Source organism: Mytilus galloprovincialis, chromosome 4 (genome assembly GCF_965363235.1).
Source record: "Mytilus galloprovincialis chromosome 4, xbMytGall1.hap1.1, whole genome shotgun sequence".
Taxonomy (NCBI): domain Eukaryota; kingdom Metazoa; phylum Mollusca; class Bivalvia; order Mytilida; family Mytilidae; genus Mytilus; species Mytilus galloprovincialis.
In genome coordinates, this window is record NC_134841.1 from 74,265,982 (window position 1) to 74,285,954 (window position 19,973).

General features: G+C 32.5%; 1 protein-coding gene across 1 annotated transcript; it reads left to right on the forward strand.

Annotated features, from left to right (window-relative positions):
* The first annotated feature begins 8,799 nt into the window (after window positions 1-8,799).
* On the forward strand, window positions 8,800-16,285 carry LOC143072929 (matrilin-1-like). Its single transcript, XM_076248099.1, has 7 exons — window positions 8,800-8,937; window positions 10,368-10,392; window positions 11,906-12,469; window positions 12,673-12,717; window positions 12,993-13,550; window positions 14,564-14,599; window positions 15,393-16,285. The coding sequence occupies exons 1-7, from the start codon at window positions 8,872-8,874 to the stop codon at window positions 15,935-15,937; spliced, it is 1,839 nt and encodes a 612-aa protein (XP_076104214.1). The 5' UTR covers window positions 8,800-8,871; the 3' UTR covers window positions 15,938-16,285.
* Window positions 16,286-19,973: the final 3,688 nt, after the last annotated feature.

Sequence of the window (19,973 nt, forward strand, 5' to 3'; positions counted from 1 at the left end):
CAGGGGAAGAATTATCGCACTTCGGCGTAGATCGTCGCATTGTAAAGGCCATCGCACATCAGGGGAAGAATTATCGCACTTCGGCGTAGATCATGGCATTGTATAGGTCATCGCACATCAGGGGAAGAATTATCGCACTTCGGCGTAGATCATCGCATTGTATAGGCCATCGCACATCAGGGGAATAATTATTGCACTTCGGCGTAGATCATCGCATTGTATAGGCCATCGCAAATCAGGGGAAGAATTATCGCACTTCGGCGTAGATCATCGCATTGTATAGGCCATCGCACATCAGGGGAAGAATTATCGCACTTCGGCGGAGATCATCGCATTGTATAGGTCATCGCACATCAGGGGAAGAATTATCGCACTTCGGCGTAGATCATCGCATTGTATAGGCCATCGCACTCGGCGTAGATCATCGCATTGTATAGGCCATCGCACATCAGGGGAAGAACTATCGCACTTCGGCGTAGATCCTCGCATTTCAGCGTGACTATCGCGCTTCAACGTCCCCGTCGCACCTGCTAGTCCAACATATTATGCTGCTCTTACCCTCAGAAGTACATTGTTACTTCATAACATAATTTGTTGGTGGATAATTTAATCAAAGCTGCTCTTTCCCGTAGTATATATATAAATAAACTCATCATGGTACCAGGACTGGAATTTTGTATTTGTGTTTCGTCTACAAAAGACTTATCAGTGACGCTCGAATAAAACAAATGTTGAAAAAGCCAAATAAAGTACGAAGTTGAAGAGCATTCAGGACCAAACATTACTAAAAGTTTTGACAAATACAGCTAAGGTATTTTATTCCTGAGGAAGAAAATCGTTAGTATTTCAAATGTTCCAAGTTTTGTAAACAGTTTTAAAAAATGGTATAAGTATGAAATATCAATGATGTATGTTACATATATAGGTGAAAGTAGGAATGACACATTATTACTAACAATTCTGTAAATACCTGTTATTACAATCAATTCAGTAATACCTGTTATTGATATCAATTCAGTAAAAACCTGTTATTACTATCACTTCAGTAATTGTTCAGTAATTTTTTTTGATAATTTTTACAGCTTTTTACTAATTTGATATTATTGTTTCAAAATTTAAGATTGAATTCAAGTAACTAAATAACAAAGTAAAAGGGCAGTGATTGTAGGATCCGTCAAGACTGCTTGCTACTAATTTACAGTTTGTGTAGTGAAATTGGAAAATGATTGAATGTTTTATTTTTTTAAACTAGCGGAAAATCGTTTGCAACATGTAAGACAACGATATTCATAAATCCATGCAACGACAATGTTTAATTTACAAATTGTTTTAACCAAACATGCATATTTCCACCAATTACAAACGAATGAACGACTATTTATTCAATGCAAGGCAATGCTATACGTCCATTCAACGACGGTATTTGATTCACAAATTATCTCCACCAATCATGTATTTTGTCACCAATTAACATAGAATTAATGCATACTAATAGAATGAATGCAAATTACTTGTTACGACATAGCTTATTATTGTGACATCTTAAGTTATGCAAAACGTTACAGTTGACACTTTTGCATGTCTAACGTACAAAATCTGTTTTGCATGCACACTTCACGACGTTTATACCACTGTATATCACATATTAACTGATGCAACCAAATCCTCGTTTCCACTTTTCCAATGATTAACTGATCCATGATGTATGTTGGTCATCTCAAAATTCAGACCCTCTTCCTGCTCGCATTTTGGTTGAAAATAGAAAAGAAGCTTGAGCAACCTTCTTTTTTTTTTATTTTGATCAGCTGACCATTTTACAATATTGTTTAACAGGTAGAAAATAGGTGTACACGTTTAGTAATTACTGGTAATAACTGCGCAGTTCATGAATTAACAAAGTGCATTAGGAATTACATATATTACCTAAATCATAGTGATTACCTGTAATTCCTAATTTCAACTATTTACTGTAACAAACGGATTTCTCCTAATCTGGTGACTCAATAAAGTTACAACAATAAGAAGACGGGATCTGTTTTTTTTTTAAACAAAGGACACGCTTCTTAACGAAGTTAATATTTCAGATAATCATAACTGCCTTCACATTTCACATTGAAAAATTATATAAAAGGTTAACAAAATCTCGACCATGAACTTTTTATTCGAGCTTTTTTTATCAGTGACAGAAGCGCTTTTGCTGATTCCACAAAAAATCAGTTTCTTCTTTATAGGGGTTACATCATGTACAAAATAAATTTCACTGTACACGAGACCCCAATATGACAATTAAAGTCTATTCAAGAATGCTGGAGGTCAAAATATTGGAAATCCGAAGCGTTTATGAGCTGATAAGAACGTTTTTCAGAAAATTAAACAAATGTATAGGGATATTCATATACTTTATTAACCTTTTCTACAATATATCTTACACTTTTCCAAACAGAAATATATCAAGGGTGATGGGATTTTCCTGACAGTCTTTAAAATGATGATAATCTAATCATGTAGCAAAACTTGGCATTAAAAGAAAATTAGGCAAATACTCCATAGTTCTGAAATAACAATAGTTTTACTAGTACGCAATTAGAGACTATTTAAAGAGGGGTGAAAGATACCAGAGGAACATTCAAACTAATCGATCGAAAATAAACTGACATTGACAAGACCAAAAAAGAAAAAAGACAAATAATAGTACACAAGACACAACATAGAAAACTAAAGACTTAGCAACCCAAACCAAACCACAAACTGGGGGTGATCTCAGGTGTTCCAGAAGGGTGGGCAGATCCTGCTTCACATGTGGCACCCGTCGTGTTTCTCATTTTATTACAAACCAGGTAAATAGTCTAATTCGGTAGACTCTCTCATACATTAATTAACTAGTTTATCTCAAAATAATATTTAATATTTATGAAAATAATGCACATCAGCACAATGATAAGTAAAATATATATGAAATTGCAATACTGTGGATTCATTATTATTCGTTGGATACCAATTTTCGTGGTTTTTGTTAGTACAGGCCAACCACGAATTCAATTATGTATAAACGTATTATTAATTTGTGTTTGAATTTGTCTCCAAAATAAATGTAGACTTATGTTTAGTTGTATTGAAAAGATGGGGAATTACAATAAAAGAATATTCAGAAATCAACATTTAAAAAACCAAACGCAAACAAGCTACATATTTAAAAAAGAAGCAAATAAAAATGTAAATATTATAAACAAATTTAAAAGTTCGTCTTCTACGGACGATTTAACTTATCATTTAGCACGCCTTACGCTCGTTTTTTCCATCAATTACTATGTTGAATAGCATTAAAACCAAAAATTCTAAAAGGTTATGCTTATTCTGGACGAGACCATCAGTGTTTTGGATCACTTCAACATTTAATGAAATGCAAAATTACGGAAATTGAACAAACCAATAATATTCAAGTCATCATAGGAGTGCTTACTATTCGGCTTGTGACTCCCTCGAGGCCGAATCATCGACCAAACGTATTTCTTGTCTACTTAAGACTCATCAGTGGCTAGAATAAAGTCAAATTGGAATGTCAAATCAATTAGGATGTTGAGTAGCATGGGTGAAGCATTTTATTGTCTTTAAGCGACAGTTGTAGAATTAATCATTTTAAACTTCTATTATAATCGTGCATGGAAAAAAAGAAGGATGAGACTGCAACATGTATTTTTCACATTGTTTGTCATATGGGAAACAATTATAAACAAATGCAAGCTTCCACTAGTAAAAACAATTATGAAAGTTAGTTTGCACTATTATTGTGATATGCACTTTAACTTTCCTGATTATACCATCTGATAAATAGATCGTACACGATATAGGTTGACAACTTAATGCTTATTATATAATAAGCAATTAATTTACCTTAATAAGGAAAGGCAAGTTAATGAAAAGTTATGATTTTGTACTCACAATTGTACTTGTAATACTATTGCGTAAATGGTGCAAACGCACTTAGATGCAGAGTATTACCAGATGACAATTAGCACATTGGCGACGTTAACACCCAAATAAGTGATTTTGATATGCACTTTAATTGCAGTAATAGGTATAGCCCCTATCTTCTTTCACTCACATGAATCAAAACAGATAATTTGAATCAAAGAGCACCTAGAAAATTAAAATGCATTTAGATTATACACCAGTTATTAATCATCTTCATTCAAATGGAAGACGGGAAATCTTATAGAAAGTCTGAACCGACAATGCTTTCTGTTGCAGTTTAAGGAGTTCTACCCCAAATACGATCGGGAAATTCCGATTGATACCTTTATCTTGGATGGTTGATTATTGGTATTTCTGAACGCTCGCTAAATAATGGCGGCCATTAAGTGCTTTTGGGGGGAATCGCAGTACCCAGGAGAACCACAGACCTACGAACGGAAAATTGGAAATCCCAGTAAATTAAGCTCTGAGTGAAACACAGAACCTCAGTGTCGACAGGATAGTGATTGTGCACTGGTAAAAAGTAAAATCGCAAAAATACTGAAAATTCAAAAAAGGAAAGTCCCTAATCAAAAGGCAAAATCAAAAGCGCAAACTCATCAAACGAAAGGATAACAACTGTTATATTCCTGATTTGGAACAGGCATTTTCTTATGTAGAAAATAATGGATTAAACCTGCAAACGACCTTCTTAAACATCAGGCCATCGAGGCCTTTCCTTTTTCTAGCGTCATGCATTTTAAATTTTTTATACAAAATTTCCATTTCCATTCATACAGCAAATTGCATTAAGTAATGTTACTTATTCTATTTCGAGATCTTTAATGTTTTTGGTCTCCGATTTTTTTGTTACCAAATTAATCTGTAATTTTATAACCAAAAAAAAAACCAAATAACGTGGAAATAAAATATATATTTTCCTAAAATAACCACAGAAAGTTACAAGGCAAGAAAACAATCACGAATAATTCACAATGCATTTAGGTTGTTTTTATTACTAAATTGCAAAGTCAAAACTTGAATGAAATCCCAAATAATTCTGATAGATTAAAAGAACTGGAAATGTATAATGTCAGAATTCAATGTTTTGGTATGAAAATCCCCCAAAATATTATGACAATTTTTAAAAACTAAATACGAGGTAAACAATGTTTGCTTATGGATGTACTGGAGGTGTCTTTTACACCTAGTCTACGGCTTTCTTTATAATGAGTAAGACGTAAGGATACCTTTAAAAAATAAATATTAACAACAAAGGTTTTAAACAAGAATAGGGAATTTTATCATATCAACTTCTTTGTATCAATATAATGAATCATGAAATTCTAAAATTTCCTCTGATTCAGTAGAAATGCATTTTTTGGATTGTTTAATGTGCAATAACAATTTTTGGCCCAAATCCAGAGTGACTAAGAATTCAATTTAAAGATATGTATTGTATATATTTAGATATATTTGAAAGATAAGTGTTCATTTTATTTCTTAAGATAGTCTCATTTTTTTTCCATGACATTTCTTTTGATCTTTTTCAATTAAAAATAAATTGATAAAATATATTTTGTGTTATGAGACAATACTTGTCATAATTTAAACAGCAGTCACTGTTACATCTTGTAATACTTTTCAATTAGAAAAACGATTATTATTGAAAAGGGAACACGACCATTACCAACAACTCATCTATGCTTATTAGATTCTCAACTAAAATGACTGCCTGTGTCATTTTGAATCCCTTATAAAATGTTTAAATCAATCTCTAAATAATGCAAAAACAATTCAAGGTAATGCAGACCTGGAATTTAGTATAATGCAGCTGTCTATATCTTGATGGCTGCATTTTGGTCGCCCAGAGTTAATCTTGATAAGACAAGACAAGACAAGACCATATTTTATTTGAGTCTCACCTCTTATACGTTATAAAACATTTACATAATATTACAATTTCACGTATATTTGATAGAAGGTAAGCGGGTGTTGTGGATATTTATCAAATGTACCAGGATTATAATTTATTACGCCAGACGCGCGTTTCGTCTACATAAGATTCATTAGTAACTCTCAGATCAAAATAGTTATTAAGCCAAACAAGTACAAAGTTGAAGAGCATTGAGGATAAAAAAAATCCAAACAGTTGTGCCAAATACAGCTAAGGTAATCTTTGCCTGGGATAAGAAAATCCTTAGTATTTTGAAAAAATCATACTTTTGTAAATAGGAATTTTTTTTAAAATGACCACATAATTGATATTCATGTCAACACCGAAGTGCTGACAACTGGGTTGGTGATACCCCCTGGGGACGAAACGTCCACCAGCAGTAGCATCGACCCGGTTGTGTACATAGTTATCAAAGGTACCAGGATTATAATTTATTACGCCGTACGCGCGTTTCGTCTACATAAAATTCATCAGTGACGCTCTGATCAAAACAGTTATTAAGCCAAACAAGTACAAAGTTGAAGAGCATTGAGGACCAAAAATTTCAAAATTTTGTGCCAAATACGGCTAAGGTAATCTTTGCCTGGGATAAGAAACATGTGTGATATGTTTTTTTTACATAAATTTGCTCAAATGCAATAAGTTGTGTTATTGCACTCGTATATCTTACCATAAGTACAGTTTAACCCTAACAAATTACATTGTGTAAACTGATTCTATAGATATTTTAATCTACTAACAAACAATCGAGGTATATATTACTTCTGACGTAGTTTTGTTTGATTTTTTTCGTCATAACATTCAGATAATGGTGAAAGTTGAGATCACACACAAACAAATACAATTACCTTATAAAGTTGAGATCACACGCAAACAAATACAATTACCTTATTGACATTAAAATGATTTATAAATAAATTTGATAAAGTGAAGAGTATTTTCAGTGCTTTGTTCTGGTACTTTTGATAGAATATTAATGCTGCGTTTTTTCGATTCGCATTAACTAGTCGGTATTAGTTTAATTGCGTTCGAAACGTTTGACTTCATCTTTTATATAAGCTTTGGATTTCAAATATTTTGGCCACGAGCATCACTGAAGAGACATGTATTGTCGAAATGCACATCTGGTGCAAGAAAATTGGTACGTTAATTTTATTGACGTCTGAACGTAAATTCTAATTCGATATATAATGAATCAAATTAATTTAATTCGAATTACAAATTAAGAAAGTGTCCACACCACAGTTTAATTCGAATTAATGCGAATGAAGTAATTCGTGTTAACATTTCTAAAGCGATTTGGATAATGCGAATTAGTCAATTCAAATTCGATTCGAATTAAAAAAAAAAAGAAGAGTGTGAACGCGATTAGCAAATTCGATTCGCATTATTCAGCCAAATCTTAAATGTATAACTTGTCATTGCAAAAAGAGACGTTACCATACTAAGTTACCAACATGTACTATTCAGTTGACAGGAAGGTGTGGGCACTATCTGCAAAGACAAAATAAGAAAGACAAACACAATATAACTTCTTTTATTCAAGACACTTTGTCATAACACCTTTGTCTTCGGTGATATGCTTTTAGGTAACTATATATATACGTAGTTCTCAGTCTAAGAAATTAATCAAATCGAAAAAAAAAAAGATGCCCGAATCCATTCCTTTACGACTTGTTTTGCCTTACTAATTTCTATATATCTTCGAATAGTAAAAGGACAAATCTCTCTGAACTTTATTTTATTGTGCGTCGAACTTCTAACTTTGTTTAAACTCTATTAAAGAAATCTCGCCAAACGTTGTCATTATTGAAATCTTTCTGAGTTTCTTTGAAGAAATTGTGATTGCAGAGCCTTGGTATTCTCTTTTAGATTTTATCCCCAAAGGTGACTGTGAAATAGAATTATGGTCACTTTAGTCTTCTTTCGACCGACAGTAAAATCCAAAGTGGCCATATGTTTGGTTGTATATAAACTAATCATAGATACCAGGATTGAAATGTGTTTGTATTTGTGCCTTATATGTATATGAACGCAGGCACGTCCGGTTAGAATGGACACGTTAAGTCTGATGCCTCGTGTAGAGAGAGAGTGCTACGCTCTGAATCTCTGAATGTTAAGAACCCTTGCCAAAACTCTTTGAGTGGTTCGTAGGTGGCCGAATGCATGGCAAATATTTCTGTCCCTATCCAATATACAATCATTTTCCAGGGACAGACGGCCTTATATGCAGGACATATAAACATATTATATTTATTGTTAACTTGTTCTGGGCCTGAACATGCATGCAATAATAGAAACTGGACATAACATGATTAACCAATCACTCTTTTAAATTTGTTGAGGCGATTTCACGCTTGAAAAAAATTGGTCCGCAAGAGGAAAGTCTAATTCTTTGAACTGTAACTGGAAAAGGAAAACAAAAGTATGTTACGTAAGGCTGTCAGATGGTTTTCTTTCTTGTGTGACAAGAGGTTGAAAGTTCATTTGTATTAAGTGATGTAAAACCATTTCCATATATCTTTATTTTAAAATATTTCCCATTTTACAAATGATTCATGAGTATAAAGAACCTATTTAATATCACACTACTTTTACTTTTTTCTGATAGGTAAATATTTGTCCTGAGTAATTCAAAAAGATTAAAGGTTAACCTTCTTACATGAATTATATCATAGAACTAAAAAAAAAACATACAATTGACATTCCTGTGTATCATAAACACATTAATCCTGTTCATTAATTCGATAGTCACTTCCCAACTCGTTTCAATTACAAAAACACAACGTGTCTTAAATACTTCCTAATTCGGTAGAAATTTGATGTCAGCGCTGACGGCTGATGTCTCCAGAGGCCGCTTATGTCATTACACAGGTTAGTTCATTCGAGTAAAACATTTATCTGCCCCCACGTGTGTTTATAAATAAAACAGCGATTCAGTAGTTGATTATAATCAAATAGACATGTGCGACAAACACATTAACATGGAATACATTACTAAAATATTGCATATAATTATTTATTTGCATGTAAGTAAATATTTAAGTCATTTAACCGAGCTTCGATAATAAAAGTGTAACTGTAAAAGCCACAAGTTCAATGACTTTAATTTATCTGCTTGTAAATATTGCAAGTTTAAGAAACGACTTTAGACTCGTCTCGAGTACTCATTTTTTTAAGCACAAAATATAAAAGATGATATTTTTTTTGCCTTAGAAATTAGATAAATGAAAAAGAAATTGTTCGCATAGACATGTAATGCTCATTTAATGTAACTGTAGCAAAGTCTCTATGAAATGAAATTATTATTCAAATTTAGAGAACTAAATGTATGTATTATGTACTGACTTTTGTGCAACAATTATTTTGGATAATTTACTTGTAGTAGAAATTATAACCGCCAACAATTTTAAAATGCTTTGCAGTTAAATCAATAATTATTTAAACATTTTATGACTATTCAGACACATAGAATCACGTTTGCATAGTAGAACTTTAACCTGTATGCAGTTTATTAGTCCTTGCCATTCCGCAGTTGTACAAATTTCACACATCTGAACTTGAAATGTCATGTAACAAATGGCTAGTTGTATTGCTCATGTCAAACAAAATTTAAAAAAGGCATGATGTATCTTACTGAAAGCCTTTAAATGACTCCTAAAAAAATGCCGTTTCAAAGTAAGCTTTTGAACCTAACGTTAATAAATTGTGGATAATAAAAATCTTGCATCTTTGTATTTATAACATTATGTTCGTTTTTATCGTACACATTAAATGAACTTTTATTGTTTTGAATTATGAAATTGTTCTGAAACCGTATTTCAAAGTATGCAACCCCTAAGACAAAGTTGATCCATGTCGGTTTGGGTGGTAGTATGAAGCCCCTATTTTGGTTTGATGTTGATGAACCTTTAATGCACATTGCTTTAGCTACCAAGACATTTGCTTTCAAGCGATTTTGATGAATGTACGCACTAAGTGTGTATCATACGTTGTAAGATTGATTGATTTATGTCTGCTTAACTACCAGTGGCAAATATTCCATGCGTATTCTGGACGATACGATGTAAGACAATATTTCTAAAGTTTTGTGCTATCAAGTAATTGTAACATTTGTTTGGCGAATTTTTGGGCCTTTTTGCTGTTTATTTTAATGTATTACAACTGTGTATATAGTGGGCACATTTTCAAAATTTTCTGAAACAAAAAATTTTAAAAAGGGAGAATGAAAGTGGGAAAATATTCTTAAAACTAAAAACAAATTAATATCGGGTTAACCTAAGTCTAAAATACTGTTATCGATTTAAGTATCGGCGTCTCAAGAACATCTTGTTATCAGCTTATTTAAACAGAAATACTACCTGGGGTTTATCCACAAAACACTTAGTTGGTAGCCCACTGATTCATTTCTAATCTAATTGATAACCACATTGTAAATCTCTCTTTATTTCTATTGCAGATATTTCACCTCCGAGGGATTAAAGGTATGTTGAAAATTGGTTACATTGTTTCAAAAATAGAACAAGTGTCATGACAAAGTGAAAAATTAATATAGGGTTGTTAAACCACAAAGCTAGGCCACAATGTTAAATATGTTGTGTTACGTGTTTCCCTATACATGTAGGCCTACCTACCCTATTTATATGCCTCAAAATGATAACCCTAAGCTTTTAGAGAGACTTCATGTAGTGAATCGTGACAAACTTGTTGGTGGTCTCTTTATAATGGTACTCAAGTTAAAACAAATTGAGCAGAATTAAGAAAATATGTATCTACCCTTTTTCTAAACGAGGAAACTCTAGAGCCAGGTATTTTTGTTTGACTAAATCACCCAGGTATATATTTTTTTAAAGAACTCCTTAACTTGAAATACATAGTACCTGCTTGTTTCTGTTTTCACTGATTTTCAATTGTCCATTAAAACCACAATTGACGAAACAGTAGATAATATTTCACTGTAATATAACACCAGGAACACACATCCACGTTGTACCTGCTAAAATATTATTAACGACTTCGTTTTGATTTCATAATTTAGTCATGTTCTTAAAAATGACAAACTACATGTTATTTCCTTTAAATATATGACTGGTGAAGTTTTCAATTTTGAGACCATCTTCATCTACAGTGAAAAAAGGGGAGAATAAACCAGGCAGGCAAATATCAGAGATGAAAAGGAAGTGGTGTTTATAAAAGTTCTTCAGCAATAGGAAAATACCAATACTGGATAAAACAGAAATATAAAATTGACAACCAATGGCCTTATTTATAATGTCAATAATAAAAATAATAAGCACTGTATTTCAAGCTTCTAAGTTTGAAAGGAACAATTATTTGAAAGGGTTACCCATGTTTGTTGAGACCTGAGACTACTATAACACATATATGTGTTATAGTAGTCTCAGTTGAGACTTGACTTCTAAACTACTATATATATATATATATATATATATATGTGTTGTTCTGATTCTGTTTTATAAGTAGGAAACATATAAAACCAGAGTATTATGCGCTATTAGCGTTTAGTAATTTATTAGATACTGATTTTAACTGGATATTCTCTAAACAAACTTTCATCCAATCATGGCACTTTTCACAAAACATGCCAAAGGAATGATATAAAATTAAGAAGATATGGTATGACTGCCAATGAAACAATCCGCACCAGAGACCAAAAAATGCATAAATAAGCGACTATAGGTCACCGTACAGCGGCTTCAACAGTGAGCAAACCTAAATCGCATAGCAAGTTATAAACGGCCCCAAAATGACAAATCCAAACGAAAAAACTAACGATCTGATTAATGTACAAAAAATTAACGAAAAACAAACATAAGATGCAACAACAAACAACAACTGATGTACAGATTCCTGATTTAAGACCTACTGGCACGATATCACAAACTAGTTTAACACTCAAAAAAACAAACATACTAGTTGATTGTGTAACCGCTGAATGGGCTGTGAATAATAAAGTATTGTATCTTTTTTTTTCAGCTGTGGTTTGTAGAAGACAAATGACGGACATAGTTTTCATGCTTGACTCGTCCTTTAGTATGCACCCACATCAATTTCAACAACAACTGAGATTTGTGGCGAACGTTGTAGACCATTTTGAAATTAGTGAAAACGAGGTTCAAGTTGGAATTTTGACATTTACGCACATGGTTCATGCAAACTTTCATCTAAATTCTTTTCTGAACAAAAAGACATTAAAGGCGGCTATATTAGAAATTCCATATATTGGAGGGGGTACAAACACAGGGGGAGCATTGCATTATGGGCGCACTGAGATGTTTTCGAAAAAGTTTGGAAGCAGGGAACTCGCTGAAAAACTTATCGTGGTTATAACAGATGGAATTTCAGAAAATCAAACAAAAACCGATACCGAGGCTAGATTGGCAAAGTTATCAGGTATACATATCATAGCTATTGGTGTTGGAAACGAACCAAAGGACAGAGAACTGCGACTGATAGCCAGTGACGACTCAGTATTCAAGGTTGACAATTTTGATGCACTAGATACTATTGTCGAATCACTCAGTCAACATACTTGCAGCGGTAAGAATATTTACTCTTTTTTAAGAAAAATAATTTATTATTTAATATCTTTTTTTAAATTCCAAAGATCTTTTAAAAATCACATTACAAAGCTGTTTTTATTGAGATTTATAATAATTGTAAATTTGAAAAAATCAAAGCAAGTAAATATTTGCATGTTTAGATAATGTCAACTTTATGTCATGGTATTATTTGTTTTACAGATGAACCACCCCCTGTACAGAATGATCAAGCTAATACGATCGACGGTAAGCTGATTTATTAAAGTAAAAAAAAAACATAAGTACTAACAACAAATGTAATGCTTTGATATTTATAACTCGTATTTATGTATTTATGAATTTAATGATAAATCACATATCAAATTTAACCTAAGATAGCCTAACTTTCAATTTTGTATTAAAATCTTGCAATGTTTGTAAATATATATGATTATATAACCTAAAAACCAACAGCATTCACATTTTTTAGTTTACATCTGTGCTATATGAATATTTAAAATTGTATATGTTTTCTCTTCCAGAATGCAGAAAGAGACCAGTTGACCTATTTTTCATTTTAGACAATTCGAATAGCATCTGGTCAGAAAATTTCAAAAAAGTTTTAAATTTCATTACTGCAGTAGTTTCTCACTTCGATCCAACTTCTACAAGGATCGGTGTTATTTCATACAGCGACGATGTTCATTTAATGTTGCCTCTTGACAACCATCTAAATCGTACAGAAATTACAAAGAAGATTATGAGTTTAACTCAGCTAACTGGAGGAACTGACACTGCAAAGGCCCTTCGGTATCTGACTTCATATGGATTTTCGGAAAGTCGTGAAAGACCCGAAGCAGCTAGAGTTGCACTTATTTTCACTGATGGAAAATCAAAGAAACCAGGTGAAACAAAAATTGCTGCTTCAGATGCCAAAAAACATGGAATTCATATCCTGTCAGTGGGTATTGAAGAACAATCCGATTTTGAAGAACTGAAAGAAATAGCCAGTGAACCAAAAGATAAATTTATGTTCCATGTCAAAGATTATAACGCGCTGGCAACCATAAAAGAAAGACTCGTAATGAATACATGTCAAGGTTAGCGGATGTTTTGATTTTTGATATTCATTTAATATTTGGTATTGAATCATATTCAAAACAGTGTGGCTGTGGCCATTGATTGACGACCTAAATTATCCCATTGACTGGGACAGATTATGTGAACGTTTGTCTGTAACGACCACTGCTCACTATGTACTTGTTAAAGACACTTAAACTGTGGGGTCACCAAAGGTTCTCAACACCTAAATGAAGTTATTCAGGAATAACACGATGTTATGATTTATATCAATAATATAAATCAAAACATAAAGATTATTCCTGATTAATTTTTCGAATTATTTTATTATTGAAGGCGTTAAGAACCTTTGGTTACCCCACAGTTTAAATTCTACAATAAGTAAATAGTGAGCAGTGGTCGTTACAGACACACGTTCACCTAATCTGTCCCAGTCAATGGGATAATTTAGGTCGTCAATCAATGGCCACAGCCACACTGTTTTGAATATGATTCTATCTGTTGAAAAAGAATTGTGAAATAAAAACACAACCTTTACCATATTTGCACAAAATACACAGGTTCAATGGAAAATACTTTTATCTTTAAGTCAATACTTGGTTTTTTTGTTGTTGTTTTTTTTTTTTTTTTTTAATGTTTTTGGGTATCAAAATCCTGCATTTACTCTAGATATAATTCATATTTTACTGTCTTTCAAGAAAAACATGTTTTACAAGTTAGACTTCCTTTGGAGCAGGCACTCCCTCTTTGTACACATCATTTAGAAAAACTCTACTAGTAAGCAGTTTTACATTTTTGAGGAATAGAAAAAATCATAACAAGCGTGTAGTACAACTACACAATACTCACTGCAAAGAGAGATAAGAGAAACAAAATAGGAGTATACTTCTTACAACATCCAATTCCTTCAATATGAAATCAAAATTAAGAGATGTCGTAACAATGCTAATGAAACAACTATCCACTAGAGTTGAGATAAGTAATTATACAGGGCAATTACTTCATCTAAATATTTTTTTTTTCTCTTTTTCAGTACAAGCTGACTGGAGATTACAGACAGACAAATACAGTAAGTGTCAATCAACATTTATGTCACATTTCTAAACTAAAATAAGGAGGGAGAAGTAGTAAAATTGCTTATGAGATAACTATGTTTTGAACACATACGGGGAAATGTCATCAACAATTACCTAAACCACATACTGTATAGTACTACTTAAGGCTTATAGTTGTGTCCAAGTCGTTTTTCCTTGATCTTATTCATCAAGAAAGTTCAAACTTAATAAACGCGAACAAGTTAGAAGAGTATAGAGATTGTGGCGGGGTATTACTTTTTTGTGAGCGTTTGATGTAACCTTCCTTTAATCTTTTTGACAGTGGTAAAGATAAGAGATTGACTCATCAGATAGGTGCAAAATACAAATAAAAACGAAATAAAAACAAAAAGACACAACATTCCGATCTTAGAGTTACCGCGGTTACTGAAATATGTGTCAAAGCTGACAAATATATACAACTAACAAATAAGCCATAGTCTACCAAGTAAACTTGTATGACAGTTTTATTTTATTTCCACTTCTAATGCATTTTTCCTCCATACTTATCTGAATGTCTTGAACATTTGTTAAAGAGGTATTTTTTTTGTAGTACGGAGTATTTTAACAGTGAAACACAATAATTGTACAATTGATAATGAAATGTGGCTTGATACAAATCTATTTTTTTTAAGTGTAAGAAGCAATATATCAAAGTATTTGCCATTGCAAGTTACAACATAATCTGCTTGATTTAATTTACACAATTTAGTGACATGCTTTTGATGATTTGATATCACAAATGAAGGACTTTATTTTCTTTTACAGTTTGTTCATTTCCCGAATCAACGGACGTAACATTTATTTACGATTCTAGCGCAGTTGGGCTTTACAGATCAAAAATTATTCGAAAAAGCATCAGTGGAGTAGTTAAAACAGTGGATTTCAACAAAAACAATATAAAAGTTGGTGTTTTATCTAAAACCTGTTCAAAACAAAATAATATATTATTCTCTGATTACAAATTAAAATCAGAATTAATAAACTTGTTGAACGCAAAAACGTCCGATGGTTTAAGTCATCTTTTACGAAAGTTCCGAATAAAACACCAGAAAGCACATCATAAAACAAGTTCTCATAGGTCTATTGCCATTATATTTGTTGATGACAGTTTAAATTTTATTGGAACTGCATCCAAGGAAGCCATGCGCACTGCTTTTAAAAGTGACGTTTATGTGATGTCGATTGGTGAATACATAAGCAAAGAAGAAGCCGAAAGACTCTGCACATCTAGTCAATGTTTGTTCCATTCAGAAAGCTATAACGACTTGCCTTATACAGTATTGGACATGTTCAAAACTATCTGCAGTTAAATATTTGTTAACAAGTTTAATAAGCATTGTGATTTGTTAATATTCCTATTTTTATATGAAGTCTGGGATCCTGAAACAATATTCTCAATACCGTAAGCGGACTTCCGGTTCTAATATATATATCGAAAATATTTCATCAGGATTCCAGGGCATTTTTACATGTTAATATAAATTGTGATTGTAAGGGTTAACAACCCATATTCTTTACCAAAACAGCATTTAGATTTAATTTAAGTTAATTTAAGAATGATTTAGAGTTGTAATAGAAAGCCATTATATTTTGTATAGTTTGATATTTATATGATTTTTTTTAAATGTTTTGTTTTAATAAAAAATGTATTGAATTTTTGTACTTTTTTTAATTGATGGATGTCGTTCTTTTTTAGCATCATCATAGCAATTGTCATGTCTTTTACATATTATAATTCTTCGTTTGATTTCCGCTTTAAAGCAAATGCGTATTCCGTTGTTAAACTTCATTCTTCTTCATTTATTTTATATTAAGTATAAAATAGTTATTGAAATTTTCTATCGTAAACAATTTCGGAGCAGAAAGGTATCCAGGACTAAGAAAGCTAAAATGAAATATATATTTCGCCAACCTTTTCGCCCTCCTATAAAGCAATGACCAATGTCTCTGCGTAGTTCTATACAGTGATATTGTTGCTATACGATAAGTACGACTTGTAGCATGTCTATAAATTTTCAAATAGAAGATCGATACATTTAGGTTTTTATAGAGATAAGATCGTTTGTTTTCCCATTTGAATCAGTTTACACTTGTTTAGTCATTTTGTGACCCTTGACAGCTTGCTGGTCGGTGTGAGCCAGGCCGTACTTTGACCTATAATTGTTTACTTTTTACCCATTGTGACTGTGATGGAGTATTGTCTCATTGACATATGTATACCACATCTTTTTATTTATATTGTAGCCATTATAGACATAATCATATTGTATTTTTGTCTATCTGATGAGTTAAGCCTTTTTCAACTGATTTTTATAGTTCGTTCTTATGTTGTACTGTTATACCACTGTCTCAGGTTAGGGGTAGAGTTGGGATCCCGCTAACATGTTTAACCCCGCCACATTATTTATGTATGTGCCTGTCCCAAGTCAGGAGCCTGTAATTCAGTGGTTGTCGTTTGTTTATGTGTTACATATTTGTTTTTCGTTCATTTTTTTTTTTACATAAATAAGGCCGTTAGTTTTCTCGTTTGAAATGTTTTACATTGTCATATCGGGGCCTTTTATAGCTGACTATGCGGTATGGACTTTGCTCATTGTTGAAGGCCGTACGGTGACCTATTGTTGTTAATGTCTGTGTTATTTTGGTCTCTTGTGGACAGTTGTCTCATTGGCAATCATACCACATCTTATTTTTTATAATTTTATCATATCCACTTGTGCATGTATGTTAAAAATTGGGAAAGGAAATGGGTAATGTGTCAAAGCGACAACAACCCGACAATAGAGCAGGCAACAGCCGAGGACCACCAATGGGTCTTCAATGTAGCGAGAAATTCCCGCACCCGGAGGCGTCCTTTAGCTGGCCCCTTAAAAATATGTATACTAGTTAAATGATAATGGACGTCATACTAAACTCCGAATTATACACAAGAAACTAAAAATTAAAAATAGTATAGAACAAGCAGTTAGGTAAGATTTATTATTTGTTCGTTCACATGCTTTTGTCCTTTGTTTTCTATTACATTTCATGCGTGTTTTGGTTTTCTGTTTTACTACTAAGTTGCCAGGTTCTGTTTCTAGTATATTGTCTATTGTCTTTTGATTTGCATCGTTGCTTTGGTAACCTTTAACGTAAATATATAGTACAGAACCATATAATATGGTTCTGTACTATACATTCTGTACTAGACAAATTTTGTCATGGCTAGTACTGTAAAATTACAAAAAAGACGTCGAATGGAGGACAGGAATTTTCCTAACCTTTCCGGGGCTTATACACTACTCTAAATTTTGCAGTATGCATTGCGCCAGTTTAATTTAATAGTGTTTTCTGTAGATTAATGAAGCAAATGTTTCTGCGATTAATTGTGAGACCAATAATAATCTACGTGCCCGATATATATATATATGTTATGTATATGAGGAAGTACACAACATGATCCTAATAAGCGATGTGGCTAGGCTTTTAAATTGAAAACTACATCGAGAAATGTTAACCGAGAATCATTTTTTTTTTCTCAGAACGACATTAAATATGTCTGTATTTTGAAACAATGACTGAACTATATTTGATTTCATGAAATTAGTAGAGTACGCATTTTCAACACCATAAAAACTTTGCGAAAGAACTCTCTAAATTACTTTTTATACACATACTACAAAAATAAACAAGTTTAAGAAAGACTTGTTCAAAGTTCAATACCTTGCCAAAAAATAAAAGACAAACAAACAGTCAATAAAGCACTCACTGTATGATGCAAATAAAAGGTAGAAAAACATGGAAAAAAAACGTGGTGAACTCAGATGTTTCAGAAGAGACAGCAAGCAGTCTGTCTTTCTTGTAGCATCCATCGTTTTGCCTATTTCAATACCACACAAAGTTCTGGTGATGAATATTATTCGAGGATGTCAGGAATCCGGAAAAAGAGGCTCGGACTTGGTTACGACAAGATGAACATATATTCTTTGTCAACTGTGCGTGTTGACGTCCATGAAACTTTCGAACTGGACTATAAAGACTCGTAGATTATTAGCTATCTGGAAGTTTTCATCGCGTTCTTCTTTTGTGATCCTCTGAATCTTAGTAATAACATTGCTACATTATATAACAATATTACCATATAATTCTGATGTATAAAAGAACATTCTCAAACATTATCAACACAAATGGTCATTTAGTTCAAAGAATACCTAGATTTATGTTCACACGTAATTTGAATTCGATTCGTATTAACCAATTCGAATTAGTTTAAATTGGCATTCGAAACGTTTTACGTCCTAACTTCAATTCTAATTCGAATTGCAATGCGCGTCAAATTAGCTTCACTGTCCAAACGACGTTAACTTTTAATTCGTATTAACAAAAGCGTATTTCTAACGCGAATTCGATAATTCGAATTAGCTAATTCGAATCAATTCGATTTAAAAAAATAAATAAATAAAAGAGTGTGTCAACGCGATTGGCGAATTCGATTCGAATTCAATCGAATTAAATGTTCGTTTCTCAAGGCTACAAAGCAGAGAAACGTTAAACTTAATGACAAGCAGTTGCAATTTTTAAAAATACGCTTAATATTGAGAATATGAACAAAACAAGATATGTGAGACTCGTGTAGGTGTAATGCCACCATTGATTTCCCCTATTAGTCTTTGTTAACTGTGCAGAATTTATCTTTGTTTCAAATAAAGAAATACTTGGCATGAGTAAAGTTTTATCCTGTCCAGTACTATAGAAAAAAAAATCACATAACATTTCATTGCATATAAGAAAAGAACCATCATTGGAAGTTAACCAATCAAATGTCTCCCCTTATTTTATCTGTGTACAAGGTTCAATCGGAACAACTCGGCCTTTCTGGTTGCACGAAGAAATAACCTCGTATGCATTAGGCGGAGGAATCATTGTCCGGAAAATTTTCCGATTCGATTCAAAATTATATTTTTTCGACTGGACTGGTACATTTTTTTTACCACTACTGATTTAACTTGCTCCTGTCCGGAAAATTTTCCGATCCGATTGAATTTTATATTTTTTCGACTGGAATGGTACAAATTTTTTACCATTACTTATTTACTTTGCTCCTTCTTTCGCGCCAAAATATTTGGCAGAGTTAAAGTTCTTGATTACTGTGATATGTAACCAAATTATAGCGCCACCTGGAGGATAGAACTTCTTTGTGTCGCGGATCACTACAATTCCGGCCAACAATTTAAGAAGAATTTCTCCGTAGTGCATACGAGGCTATTGTACTGCGTAGCGAGAATGGCCGAGTAGTTACGATTGTACAAGGTTTAGTCACCATGTAACCTCAAGATTACAAAATTTTCTATAAAAATCCCAAATAAA

Bases quoted from the DNA above. Each gene is read 5' to 3' on its own strand.
- LOC143072929 (XM_076248099.1), top strand. From the start codon at position 8,872: ATGTGCGACAAACACATTAACATGGAATACATTACTAAAATATTGCAT. The intron at 10,393-11,905 runs GTATGTTGAAAA...TTTTTTTTTCAG, and splicing joins TCACCTCCGAGGGATTAAAG to CTGTGGTTTGTAGAAGACAA. The intron at 12,470-12,672 runs GTAAGAATATTT...TTTGTTTTACAG, and splicing joins CAGTCAACATACTTGCAGCG to ATGAACCACCCCCTGTACAG.